This window comes from Neofelis nebulosa, chromosome 4, assembly GCF_028018385.1.
Source record: "Neofelis nebulosa isolate mNeoNeb1 chromosome 4, mNeoNeb1.pri, whole genome shotgun sequence".
NCBI classification, from domain to species: Eukaryota; Metazoa; Chordata; class Mammalia; order Carnivora; family Felidae; genus Neofelis; species Neofelis nebulosa.
Window position 1 is genome coordinate 140,280,029 of NC_080785.1, and position 14,409 is coordinate 140,294,437.

Genomic DNA, 14,409 nt, shown 5'->3' on the forward strand with positions numbered 1-14,409 from the left:
TGGTGTTCTACTGTATGAAAGGAGATCTGGTGATATAGATTCATATTTGCTTACACACACACACACACACACACACACACACACCCCAACTCCAAGGTCTCGAAGAAGAGACAACAAACCAGCAATCATGCTTACCTACCTATAACGAGGTAGGGAGCCTGGTGGGTAGGTGACGGAATGGAGATATAATGGTATATATAATATTAACCTTTTTTTTTTTTTTTTAATTTTTTTTTCAACATTTTTTTTTTTTTTTTTTTTTTTTGGGACAGAGAGAGACAGAGCATGAACGGGGGAGGGGCAGAGAGAGAGGGAGACACAGAATCGGAAACAGGCTCCAGGCTCCGAGCCATCAGCCCAGAGCCTGACGCGGGGCTCGAACTCACGGACCGCGAGATCGTGACCTGGCTGAAGTCGGACGCTTAACCGACTGCGCCACCCAGGCGCCCCAATATTAACCTTTTTGATTTTGAACCGTGTCAAGTATTACCTAATTCAAAATTTAAATCAACTACTTTTTTTGAAAAACTACATAGTTGGATCTGATTTTTATTATTATTATTTTTTTTCTCTTACGTTCTGGGGAACTAATCAGTGGTCACTTCTTGTAGCCACTGTCCTGCTTTTATGGGTTCTGTCCACTTGAGACTGTACAGGCCTTTTCCTCCCACTGGGGCGGAGACTGTTTAAGACAAATGAGGTCAGACCAAATGGGGAAATGGAAATTACCTTTAGGTTTCTGTGCAGAGACTTTGCAACAGCTATTTTTAACCATTTGAAGGCTCGCTATTCAGGCAGCTTTTTGGGCTCTTTTCCCAATCCCTGCCACATTTTGGACGGGATGCGGACCAGAACGGGAAACGGGAGTGGATAAAAAGAGGCCAACGCAGGAGATGGTTGTCTGGCCTGGCTTCCCTGTTGCATCCGCAGCCTGGTAGAGGAGGGCAGGGCCCCTGTCCTCTGCAGGGCTTTTTATAGAGCAGCAAGAGGACAGAACTGGGTCAGGAGGCTGCTGCCAATGCTCCTGGGATAAAGAAGGAGGGAGGAGAGGGGAGAGTAGGCTGGTGGTCTTCAAGCCCTGTCAACAGAGTATACGGCAGGGCGGCCCACATAAGGAACAGGAGAGATTTGAGGATAGGATGTCTATCCGGCCCACTCCCCATCATGGATTGATGAGTGCAGCACAGTGTTAAGGGGCCACGCGCCGGACTCAGACTGCCATGTGGCTGTCTCCGCTCAGCCATCCCCACGGAGGAGACCAGACAAGCAACTTCCCAGAGCCTCTCTCTCCTCATCCTCTTGATGGGGTAATCTATCACATCCACTAAACATTTCACAAATGCTACCTCATTACCTCTTCAGGACAACCCCATGAAAAGGAACCATCACTGGACCCACTCTTTGAGGAGGACATCCAGGCTCAGAGGGCTTTGTTAAGTTGCTCAAGGTCACACAACCAGGAACAGGCCAAGCTCCAGCAGAACCTGTCTCTCTCTGAGCCAAGGTCTGTCTTTCTCTTGCTACTACACTGTCAAAAAAGGCAAGTAAAAGATGCACTTCACAATCAGGCGGATTCTGTTAATACTTACAGCTTCCCAAGATTGTTCTCAACTTGTAGATCTAAATGAAAGTCACCGTGCTCCCTGCACTCCCCCCCCCCCCCCCCCCCCCCGCCCAAGCTTCGGGCGCTTAGAAGCAGAGAAGAAACGAGAGATCCTGAGCACCTCATGACAAAGTACATCCACCCAGGAACTAAAACACATCTCTCATAAGACCACGCCCACATCTAGGGCCAGGAGCATAAATTAGAATAAATCACGGGCCACCCAGCGATGGCATCACTTCTGGGGAGAACACAGATGAACAATGAACACAATGAATACATGAACACATTGGTACATGTATTTATACATTGGTTTTATACATTGGTATAAATACAAAAACGTATTTATAACAGACTGGGCATGAATATGAGGCATTTATGTGACATCCAGTGTCCTCTCCAAGATTAGATCTTTGAATCTGAAGCTATATAGAGGGGTTTCTCGTTCAGTTTTAACTTTGGCATGTTGAAAACAGATTAAAAATTGAGGACCTGAGTACATAAAAAGAGATCTTAGGAAGAAATTACATTTCTGGTGTCAGCAGTGACCACTTTTCCCTACAAGGCAAAATTACATCATAGAGCTTAAAAAAGATAGATCACAGAGTTTCTCATTCATCTTCCTCAATTCCCTTGTAACGTACCTTCTCAGATCTCATAAGTGTACTTGATTAGAGTGGGTGGGCATCTAAAATTTCATCTCAATACTTAGCCTCAACCATGGGAGAGAAATCACTCCATGTAAAAATTCTTACTGTAAGTTCTATAAATTGCTTCATTGAAAGTATTAAGGGACTACTCACCACAGGATACTGATTACTGAATTATCTTAATTGGCAATATTAAAATATTACGATATTAAGTGGAGTTTACCTTCTATAAGCCACATAGAAATATTATAATAGGTGGTAATGTGGGGTGATTAAGATCGCGTGATCAGGACTTCTCAAGATTTATTACAGATCATTACAGAACAATAATTCTTCCCAGCATTCAAGCTACCTAGAACTCATGTGCTTTCGTTTTTGAAAAATTTCACTCTTAGGGAAAAACACATGCTGTATCCCCATTTGCTCATTTCTCTCTCCCCTTCCTACTCTTCTTCCTTATTTATACATTTAGGTTTCTAAAAGCTATCTTTCACTTGTAAGGCTAAATGCATGCATTTTTTTTTTAAAGCTCTAAAACATGCAAGCATCTGAAATTCTGGAAAGATAATGGATGCAACTGACATACAGACAAACCGACATAGAAAATTCCCAGTATGCCCCGTTCTAGAAATAAAACCGCCCCCCCCCCCCCCGCCCAAATCACCAAATAAAGCAAAGCAGGCACACACAGTTCATACTTCCATTGCTACCAGCTACCCCACACTCTGTGTTGGTATTTACAATCCTTCCTTTTGGGAGCTGGGGTAGGACAGGTAAGTTGCAGCGTTGTGGGGTCTAGAGGACTTTAATCCCCAGGGCAACAAACAGAACTCTGGCAAGCCAGTCCCGGCCAAAGAGGCACCCCCACCCCCCTAAGCTTGACCGCCCCTCACCTGCTCCCCTTCTCTCCTCTCTCCCCAGAAGAAGGCACTTCACGGAAACGTCTGGGAAAGCCCTTGGACTTTATTTTGTTACACCCTCTAAATAGACAAAAAACAAAAGAGAACAGGTGTAGAAGACAGTACTTTCAATCGCTACCAAGAGTTCCACACCCATGTCCTCCCTCCCACTTAACACACACACACACACCCATTATGGGGCCCCAGTTGGGACATTTTCAAGAGAAAGCTTACACACAAAGGTGACTGGTTTATCAAGGTTTGTTTGTGCTTCTAGTTAATTAATATAAAATGGGAACTTTGCTCTTAAAAGCGGTCTTCACTTGTTAGAAACCTTCATCACTCCTGGTGTTAATGGTAGAAGATATCCCAAGTCCAATCACTACTGGATTTTCCCTTTCCCATTCACGTATCTCACCTTCCACCTTGACACGAAGCTTTGGCCAACAGGATCGTTTAAAACACCACTGACATAAACAGAACTCAGCTGGAATGTACTGGGGGGTTATGTGAACCTGCCATCCGCCACCAACGTATGTGAATGTGGTGTTGTTAGATCAATCTGGGTTTTTGTCCTTTCTTCTTTCATTCCTCTCATCTCAGGACAGTTTCCTGACTCACAACCCAGATTGGAGAACATGTGGGAGAGGCAACTCAGAGCAGGTGGGGCAGTCATCAAGTTACTACCACATACGATGTCCCATATTTAGTTTCCCATTAAAACTTAAATATCTGCAGCATCTGAGTCTTGCTTCTGGCATTTGAAAGATACACTTTTGCCACACAAGAAGGTGTTGACTTGATTACATTTAATCCCCTAACTACCTGGGCTGCAGGATTTCACAACAGAATGACGCCTATTCTTTCCAAACTCTTGATAGAAGAGCAAAGACAAACTTGCTTAATAGTGAGGTTCTCTTTCTTTGGAAGTTCTGCTGAATCCCACGTAGAACTCTAAATTCAGGTATGTAATTCCAAAGAACATTTGAGAGCTTCTGATCTACTTGGTAGTTTTTATTTCCAGATATGAACATCCTTGAATACGTGTTAGGTTTCTCTTCTCCTTTGTTTTTTTAATGTTTATTTATTTTTTTATTTTGAGAGAGAGAGAGCAAGAGTGAGAGCAGGAGGGAAGGTAAGAAGCAGGGGGCGGGGGGGGGGGAAGGGAGAGAGAGAGGGAGGGGGGAGGGGGGGAGAGAGGGCGAGAGAGAGAGAGAGAGAGAGAGAGAGAGAGAGAGAGAGAATCCCAAGCATGCTCAGTCTTAATCAGATGTGGGGCTTGATCCCACAGACCACACGAGGGCACGACCTGAGCTGAAACCAGGCGTCAGATGCTCAACCGACTGAGCCACTCAGGCACCCCTCTCTTCTCCTTTAATACAAACTTTTATTTATTTTAATAATTATTGGCTTCTATATTGGATACAAGGGCTTGCCACAGGAACCAAAATTTGGAGAAGTCCCAAGTTGGGAACAGGACTAAAAAGTGGGGGTGGGGGGGGAGCAGTGTGCTGTAATTCAGAACTTATCTCCCTCTATTGAGTACACTCTGGAACTGCAACTGTCCTCAAAACATCACGAACATATTCAGTGCAGCGATGAACATTAACTGAAGAAATCACGAGTGTGTTGGAGTGTTTTTGCAAATCTTCATAGAAACTTGAAATTTGCAGCTTTCTAAAATATTTAGACTTCTTCTCAACCCTTAGCCCTACTCTGAATTCTGCCAGATTCACTCTTTCGGGAATTTTGGAGCAGAGCCGGCGATCTCCGCAGCTTTTCCTCACACACAATCACAGGCGCTTCTAACTACCACCCGTAAACTGACAACACTTCACTGAGAAGCAAATGCCATAAAACCAATAACTAATATCTCGAATAATCCAGGGGGCCACCTGAGCAAACCCAAAGAACAGACAAAGTCAACCCTGGGAGAGAGGACACTTAATTCTGAGAAACCCAAAGACAGGCGTTGGTTACGTAGGAGAGACTCAACGCAGGAATCTCCCTTTCCTGAAAAGTCCATTTACTTTAAAAATGGATGCATCCACTTCCTCCTTAACAGAACCAATCCCTTCTTTGAAGGATCATGGAGTACGTTTAAATGGCAACCTTCAGCAGTGAATCCCTCCCTGCTTTTGTCTAATGACTAAGTGTTAGCCTGTTCCAAGAGCTTCGACTGGCATCTCAGGGCCAAACTCGACAGCAGGGGGCCGGTTACTATAACAACTGACAGTTCTTGTAAATTCTGAAAAGGCCCCGAGTAGCCATTTGGGAAACAGTTATTGAGCAAAAAGTTGCCTGGGATCGGCAGCATTAGCTGGCACGTGACCCAGATCTCCTGGCACACAGCTGCAGGGAGAAAGAAAAAAACAGTGCCCACCTCAAGGAACAGCTGGGGACCTCAGAAGGCTCCCCACCCCCATGCCTTTTAGCATCTCAGAGCAAGACAGTTTAGCACCACCGTATCTTAAACTCAAGCCCTCCGAGGCAAGCCGTATTCTGGCATAATGCAACGCACGTTAGCTCTCCCCACTGGCTTGACACATCGTCAGGATCTGAAGGGTTGAATTGTAAAAATTATTCCTAATGATTAAAAAAAAATAGTCTTGAAATACGGCCACAGACGCAGGTCCCAGAAAGGGATGAATGGCAGGGGCAATCGACAGTTTCAAAAGCAAAAGGGATGCCTGGAATACCAGGGGTCCCATGAGCAGCCTGTTTGCAGAAAAGACCAAGGTGATCCCACAAAGCCACCATAAAAACTGAGTTGCAAACCTGGATTTTTCTAGGCTGGAGAAAAGAATATAAATCTGCTTTTCATTCCTATTCCCTTCCACACACAAGCCACGTAAGAGCATCTTGGACTGACCCAGTGCCATTGTACATGCCAAATCCCCTGGAAAAGAATCTGATTCCACCCACAAAAGTAGACTTTATTTTGCATGGATGAAGGGCAATTTGACAGCATTTTCCCTCTGGCAGTACTGATCATGCCATGACCGAGTGCCTCTATGTCCGCTCGGACACAGAGCTCTGCCCCAAGCATTTGTGGCTTTTCTCTGTTCTGTGAAAATCACAGCTCAACATCCTTCCTTCAAGGAGCCTTTCCTGGCTCTGTCTCCCTCCCACCCCACCCTGGCAGTGGTCAGAGCCCGTTCCAGAGCACATACCCTAAGTCACTACTGCAACGCAGGGGAGCCCAAATGCAGGGGGCCCAGGCAGGAGGCTGCAGGGAGGGCAGAGACAGACAGACTGGAGAGCTGGTGGCCCTCTCCCCCCAAAGATTCCCCACTCTTAGCTCTATCCAGCCCACTAATGCCACAAAAGAACATGACAACAATGTTACCACATTTAACATGAGAACCCAGATAGCTGGAGTTTTAAGAAATATCTTCCCATTTTCAAAACAATCCAGATTAAAAAAAATTAATGTTTATTTTTGAGAGAGAGAGAGACACACACACAGAGACAGTCAGAACATGAGCAGAAGAGGGGCAGAGACAGAGGGAGACACAGAATCCTAAGCAGGCTCCAGGCTCTGAGCTGTCAGCACAGAGCCCGATGCAGGGCTTGAACTCACAAGCCGTGAGATCATGACTTGAGCCGAAGTTGGATGCCCAACCAATTGAGCCACCCAGGCACCCCAAAACAATCCGGACTTCTAAAAACAGTGTATCTGCGAAATAAAACAGGTGTAGGGGCCACCTGTTTTTGACCTCGATTTGGGATTACCTTTCTTTACCTGCTTATTTACCCCATTAGCCTACATGCTTTCTGAAGACTGGAACTCTGTCTCCTTGCTGGATGGCCAGTGCCTGGTACAAACTAGATGCTTAAGAAAGGTCTTTGAATGAACAAACAACAAAGGAAGGAATAAACAGGCCAGCCATAAAGGGTCTCTGGTGAACAAAAGCCAACCCTAGGTATGAGTCCCTCTAAAACATTCAAGCTCTATGATGCCGGAAAAGTCATTCCCTTCCTGGAAGTGGTCTCCTCCCTTGGGAAGAAGGTGGACGCAGTCCTAACACCTTGGCTAGCACCTGCTTCAGCTCTAAGGTTAAATAATATAGCATTTGCTTTGTAGCAACTCAACAGTTATCGGGTATGGGGATGACCCTTTGCTATCTGTGCACAGTCACATGCATGGGAGAAATCACTCTTAATGGTATCTGTCTCCTTTGTGACCTCCCTGGGATGGAGGGGGATGTATGCCTAAATCAAATCAAATTACTGGAGAGTAAACTGGGAAGTATTGGCTGCTAGAGCAGGTGGGTAGAGAGCATGTACCCAGGCTCATGGCAGCTCTGTCATTGTTTCTGTGGGACTACAGGAGGGATCCACGTTCTACTGGGGCACATGTGGTCAGTCATTCTTTGAGCAGGAGAGGGGCATTACCACATGCCCACACTCAGTGTTCACCTGTATCTGTTTGGTGGAGCCTCCATTATGCCAACACAACCCCCTCCCACAATTAGGGTTTGCATCTCCTCCCTCATATTTTTATTTTTGACAGAGAGAGGGGGACAGAGGATCCAAAGTGGGCTCTGTGCTGACAGCAGTGAACATGATGTGGGGCTCAAACTCACGAACCATGAGATCATGACCTGAGCTCAAGTCGGGCACCCAAGTGACTAAGACACCCAGTCACCCCACATCCCCTCTTATTTATTACACTGTCTTCCAAAGAACAAAGCAAAAAATCATGTCAATAAAAAAAAATTCACTTGTTTTTGTGAATAGCATTTTATAAAAGTAAATGTTTATTCATTTTTGAGAGAGACAGAGAGAGAGCGAGAGAGAGAGTGAGTGAGCAGGGGAGGGGCAGAGAGAGAGAGGAGAACAGAGGATCTGAGGCAGACTCTGTGCTGACAGCAGCAAGCCCGATGTAGGACATTAACTCACAAACCATGAGATCATAACCTAAGTTGAAGTTGGACGCTCAACTGAGCCACCCAGGTGCCCCTTGAATGGCATTCTTAATGAGGAGGGATCAACACACGGCAAAATTTCTTCAAGTGTAAAAGGTGGGCGTAAAAGAGATCTTTTAATCTGCCCGTGGCGCTAAATCAGTGTTGACTCATCTACCACAGAATTTACAGACGATTCAACCATGTGCTCAAGAGGGACATCAATTTCTCAGATCAGAGTATGAAATTCTAACACCAAACAAACAAACATGGGTCAGATGTTAATATTGCCACTTGGAGTTTCCATTTTTTCTGCTCCAGAGTCCTTGTAGTTAGCTCAGCCCTATCTGAATCTGAGAATTAACGTTGTTCTACGTTTCTGGAAAGTTCTTTAAGCTAGAATTATGATCCATAATATTGATGTTCAACTTGTCGTCAAGGTAAGATAGCACTGATTAGCTGGGATAAGAAAGAACAAATAGGTTATCTGATTCAATACCAAAACTGACTCTGTTTCTCTGACCCCTGAAATTACAGTTGGTCCTGTAAAGTTTCTTCCATGTGATTCTGGCAAGTCCAAACCACAGGATCTTTTCAACAAGTATGTGTTATGAAAATAGGCTATGGAAGGAAGTAAATGCCTCCTGACAGGCTACTCCTCATTTAGGCAAAATAATGTAATGATTAAGCCTTTAAAAAATTTTTTTTTTCATTTTTAGAGAGAGAGCACATGTGGGAGAGGGAGACGGTGAGAGAATTTTAAGCAGGCTTTATGTCCAGCACAGAGCCCAACAAGGGGCTCGATCCCACGGTGCTGGGATCATGACCTGAGCCAAAATCAAGAGTTAGAACTCACCTGACTGAGCCACTCAGGTGCCCCAAAATAAAGTGATGATTATGACAGTGGGCTATGAGATGGTGGTTCAAATCCAGAATCCACCAAAGATTAACACTGTGACTTGGGCACGTCTACCTGATTTCACCAAGCCTTGGTTTTCTGATGTGCAAAACGTAGTAACTCCTAGGATTTGAACACTGATTAGGGGGCAATGTAATCGCTTAGCACTTGTGCAGTATGGTAAAAACTCAAAAGATTATTGGCTCTCAAGGCCTTATGATAGCTACTGTAGAGGGGGGAGATTTGGCTCAAAGAGAAAAGAGCTGCTTTCAAAGCAGTTGTCCTCTGGATTGCAGAAAAATTTTTTTTAATGATCTCGGCCAATACTCACAATCCTAAATGGACACTGACGTCTTGCTCACAATAGTTAAGCTACGCTACAGAGCAAGTTCATAAATAAACAAGTAGTGTGCCCGAGCACAGTGACTGGACAGCCTGCACAGAGCTCTTCGCCCGGCATCTACCTCAAATTATGCAAATCAAAATGAAACCTTCCAAAAACTCCCCCTTCTTTCTGAGTGGTAGCAGCTGTGAGGCTCCCTGTCTTTTCAGGAACGTCAGCACATTGGTGCCATGTAAACAGCTTGTCTTGGGAAGACAGGGCATCGGGAGCTCTTGGAATGCGTTTCCTGACTGTTAGTAATTCCAAGGTGCATTTTGTTGCCGTCCTGAGTAGTAAGGCCAAAATGGCCCACTTCAAAAATTCTTCCACGTATTGGGTCTCCCTCATTTCTACATAAATGATTACCGCTAGGAACCATTGCCTGGTTGATATGGATTATGATATTTAAACGGCACACACAGGGCACCGTTTTCAAAAGGCAGCAAGCTGTGCCTGTTAGTGGATTTTTCATCAGTTTCATCTTTATTAGCTGCCCTATAACCCTGACCTTTGTTCCAAAACATCTATTTCTTCTGAACTTCACAGCGACTTCTGCATTGCTATGGATGTGGGTTCCTACAGCTCTTCAATACAGCCCTTTGCAAGGAGCATTTAACAAAGAACTGTAGCATCCTATCTCTAATATCTATCTGAGCGAACCAATATCGAAAGGTAAGTTTCTCCCACAAATCCGTGTTGCCGCCTATAAAAATACTGCTCAAAGAGTCCCTAGTGGCCCTCTGGGAATCTTTTCATTGACAAAAAATTAAAAAATACAAATCAGGTCACTGCCCTATTTTTTTCGTTCGGGCCAAATGTGAAATAATGAGATGAATCTGATGGTTGGCCTCCAAAGTTGTTCCTTCAAGGAAACATCCTCTTGGCCAAATGATGCCAGTGGGTCTGAATATTTAAAGATACTTCTGGCAGCACTCAAGGAATATCCATGTGCTCTCTACCTTACCATGTATCCTGGGGGCTGTGGGACTACCTCTGGCCAACGGTGAGCCAACGGTCCTGAAGGATTCCACTTCTGGGCTATGCAATTGAGAACGAGGTACCTCCTTGATTTTTTTTTAAATCCCTGCTGAAGCCCCTTGGGAAACATTTGTCCCAGAAAAAGAAGCCCCAAGTGCAAGAGAGCTGCCCAGCTCCATCAGTCTACACACCGATGACCAATGAACTCTGTGTTTTAGACCACTAGGGTGTTGGAGAGTGTCTGTGGCAGCTGATGAACCTTGCTCTGATGAAGCCGGTCATGAGTTAATGAGGCTGACCACCGGGCTTCAAGAAGAGTGGGCTGGCTAAGTCATGCCTTTAACCTAGTTACTTAGGGATCTGCTCTTCTGGAATTGCTTTTAGGCCCACTGGGAGCATCCCCCAAACCCATTTCATTAACCTTTCCTTTTTGGTCCAACATGGTTCTGTTCTCCTCAGTTGGTTCACCTACATTTATACTCTACTGAGCTCCAAACACATGACTTTGAGCTATTTCTAGGATAAATACTTGGCACTTCTGAGATCATTCCGAAGAATGAACTCTAGAAGGAAGTTCCAAAAGCTATTTTCAAGCCATGTTTTAAGCAATGACACATGACTGGAAAGTATACAGCCACACACTGATTATGTGTGAGGGACAGCATTCATTTAGATCTGTAAATCTGGTTTTGTTAAAGAACTTCTTTTCTGGCACACCAGGACCCAGAAGTGAATTTTTATTTTTCACTAAAGTCGGGGATAACACAGCTATCACTGCTTGTTTATCATGCACCAGGCCCTGGGATAACCATTTTCCAGAGCACACACCTACTCCTCACGGGAGCCCAATGGGCCCATTTCTGGACTATATTGCAGATGAAGAAATTCTCAGTTCTTCTTCCCACTGGCACCTCTCCTAAGGGGCCTTTTCAAAAAGTTGGTTCACAGTGTTCTATTAGTTTCAGGTGTACAATATAGTGGTTGACCCTTCCTCACATCACCTGGGGCTCATCATGACCAAGTGCGCTTCCTAAGGGGCCTATAAATAAGCCTTCCCCCGTTGCTACCCCCCAGTGAAATTTTAATACCAATAACGTGCTGTGCTTTTGTGTACTACATGTGTATCTGTGCCTTAAAAGAGTACGTTTTTTCACCTCCCAAGAACTCATGTTCACCCACTTGGGCATAACTGAGCCCCTGCTAACAACACATGCTCTGAGGCCATGGGTCGTGAGTGGTGGATCCTGGCTCCAAATCCAGGCTGTCTGCCTCTGGGCCCAGGCCGCTCCCTCACCGCTCCCCAAGACTGCCTCTTTCTCATCTTGCCTTCCTGTAGCTGTGGTTCCTTCACGCCCTTCCATCACGCTTACGCTAAGGCACATATCCCTTCGGGCGGCACCCCACGTCTTTCACGATCTGGCTCTCGCTGTCCCCCAACTCCAGTGACAGTGAACCCCAGATGCCTGCATACGATCCGCCAGATTCTCTCCGGCCCCATGCCTGCTCACCTTTTCACTAGGCTTAATCTTCAAGACCCAGCCTGGGCATCAGGCCTCCATGCAGCCCTGCTTTTGTGCTCTCCTGGCGCTCTGGACGTAAGCCTCCAAACGTCCTCCATAGTTGGGAGGAAAGGGGAGTGGCCCTTCTTCCAGTCCATGGCACATGCATGCATGACAGCAGAGTCCTCGCTGAGAACCCTCGGCTGGCCGGGCTGAGCTCGCACGCCTGCTTTGTTTCTTTCCTACTACCCACATGTGTATTTCTTTGCTATCCAAGCCAGAATTCTTTTTTCTTAACAGACACTCCTCTCCCCCTGGTTCTAATTTCGCCACTTCTTTTGAAGGTTGAGACACTGGCTGCTTCTGTCTACCTGGCACCTGCATCTGGTCACTTTCCGGGCCCTGGCGGTCCTTTGGGAAAACACCCATTGTCCAGTTTTGTGCATGTGATTCCGATGGCAAAGACCTCACTTCTGGGCTTTACGGTTCTTTTAAGAGGCAGGCCTGACAAAAGTCCTTCATGCCTCCAGCAGGCTCAAGGGGTGAACAAATGACCTGAGTCAGTTCTAAGAGACACCATGTTGGGGCTGAGATGGAACACTTAAGGGAATTTCTCTTCCCTTCCACGGGGATGGGAGGGTGTATGTCTCATGTGGCCCAGAGGCCACCATGTGGAAACAGAGGGCCTCAGAGAAAAGCCCACACAGGGAGAGCAAATCTGAGACAAGAGGGAGAGAAACACAGGCACACAACACAAGCCGAGCCCTGCTGTTCTGTCTGGTTCCTTCTCGCCAATCTAGCGGGGCCTCGTGCGCCAAACTTTTCAATTCTGTGAATCAACGGATTTTTTCCCTGTGAGCGTAAGGCTGCTTGAAATCGGTTTTTGTCAAGTCCAACACTGTGGATGCTGCTGCTGCTCACTGCTTGGCCCGTAGCGGGCACTCAACCAACACTGGCTCCTCTACCTTCCCTGGCCAAAGACAGCAGGGGACGCTCAACAGGAAGGCGCTGGCACAACAGGCCCACTGACCCCACCTCCCATGGATTTGGCCGAATGTCAGTTGTGCTAAGCTATCATGGGATGTATGTGTGAGACATGCATCTTAGTGGTTCAAGAAGGTTATGGATTCTAATGTTTATTTATTTTTGACAGAAAGAGAGAGAGAGAATGAGCAGGGGAGGGGCAGAGAGAGACGGAGACACAGAATCCGAAGCAGGCTCCAGGCTCCTAGCGGTCAGCAGAGAGCCTGACGCGGGGCTGGAACCCATAAGCCGCAAGATCATGACCTGAGCCAACGTCGGACTGAGCCACCCGGGTGCCCCGAGGAAGGTTATGGATTCTAGAATGAAAATGCCCTGTATTCAAAACCAGGGTTCACCCCACTTCCTCTAGGACTCTGGGCCAGTCGCTTGACCTCCCTGAATTCCCAGTCCCTGATTTTTTAAGTGGGATAATAGTACCTGCCCTAAGATTTCTTTGGAGAATCACCTAAGACGGTGCCCCCCAAGTGCTCGGCATGGTTCCTGGCACTAAAAGGGGACTCGGAAAACCTTAGCCAGCACTCATGGAGAAAAAGAAATCAGAGACCTCAGCTTTCATCCTGGATGCATTCAAATGCAGGGTCCACGATTCCGAGTGACCACACTCAGGGACCAGAACAAGAGCTGCAAACGGTCAGTCCCTCAGTGCAGAAACTGCCACCACACTGAGCTGGCTGGAACCCCTGGGTGCCAGGCCTGCCACTGAGGAAACAATCCAGAAGGTGTTGATCTGCCTCAATGCTCCACTTACGTCAAGTCAGCTTGCCAATCACCCGCTCTCACTGTGCCTCAAAAGGCAGAAAAGCAACACTGTCAAAACCGCATTGCCGGCAGGAAATGCCTGTCTCTTCCGCATTGACCCATTTTCTGTGTGAGCTCCCCAATGCTTCCTTCTTTCACATGAATAAAACACAAAAAAGTTGGGACAGAAAACAGGTCCTGGTCTCCTCTAGGCTGTTCTCCTGCTTAGCCGACTCATCCGTTCTAGTGCTAATTCAGTGTTACTTTCCTTCATCTCTAAGAATTTTTCTCTGTCGCATTCACTTTTGTATACGGGCACTCAGAGTCTAGCAAAAGATCACGTGTGCAGTCTGCTCAAGTTTAAACTTCTGGTTATTTTTTTTAAATTTATTTATTTTTTAAATGTTATTTTTGAGGGGGAGAGAGGGAGGTAGAGGGGGGAGAGGGGGAGAGCATGAGTAGGGGAGGGGCAGAGAGAGAGGATCTGTGCTATCAGCAAAGCCCAAGGCGGGGCTTGAACTCATGAACTGCAAGATCATGACCTGAGCCGAAGCCAGATGCTTAACTGCCTGAGCCACCTAGGCGCCCCACTTCTGGTTAATCTAGCTTTCAATACATACACATATAGAAGTAAGACCTAATTTTTATACACAAATCGTTATTATTCAATACATTTTCTATTCAGACTGAGTTTTTCTAAAGAGTATTATCCTTTTCTGATGGGAAAATGCATCTTGAATGGAAGGGCTGTAAAGCTGTCTTTACCCGATTATACAGTCCTTTCCTCCACGTAGCTGGTAGTGTGGAC

At 46.1% G+C, this 14,409-nt stretch overlaps 1 protein-coding gene across 4 annotated transcripts in view; it reads right to left on the minus strand.

Annotated features, from left to right (window-relative positions):
* PTPRG (protein tyrosine phosphatase receptor type G) overlaps window positions 1-14,409 on the minus strand; it is a 718,534-nt gene that overhangs the window by 68,745 nt on the left and 635,380 nt on the right. For 3 of the 4 annotated variants that reach the window (XM_058726333.1, XM_058726331.1, XM_058726330.1), the window contains one exon: window positions 3,147-3,233. The exons of the other annotated variant lie outside the window; for it this stretch is intronic. In XM_058726333.1, coding sequence (XP_058582316.1) covers window positions 3,147-3,233 — 87 coding nt within the window. The remainder of the gene's footprint in view (window positions 1-3,146; window positions 3,234-14,409) is intronic. 4 annotated transcript variants of the gene reach the window in all.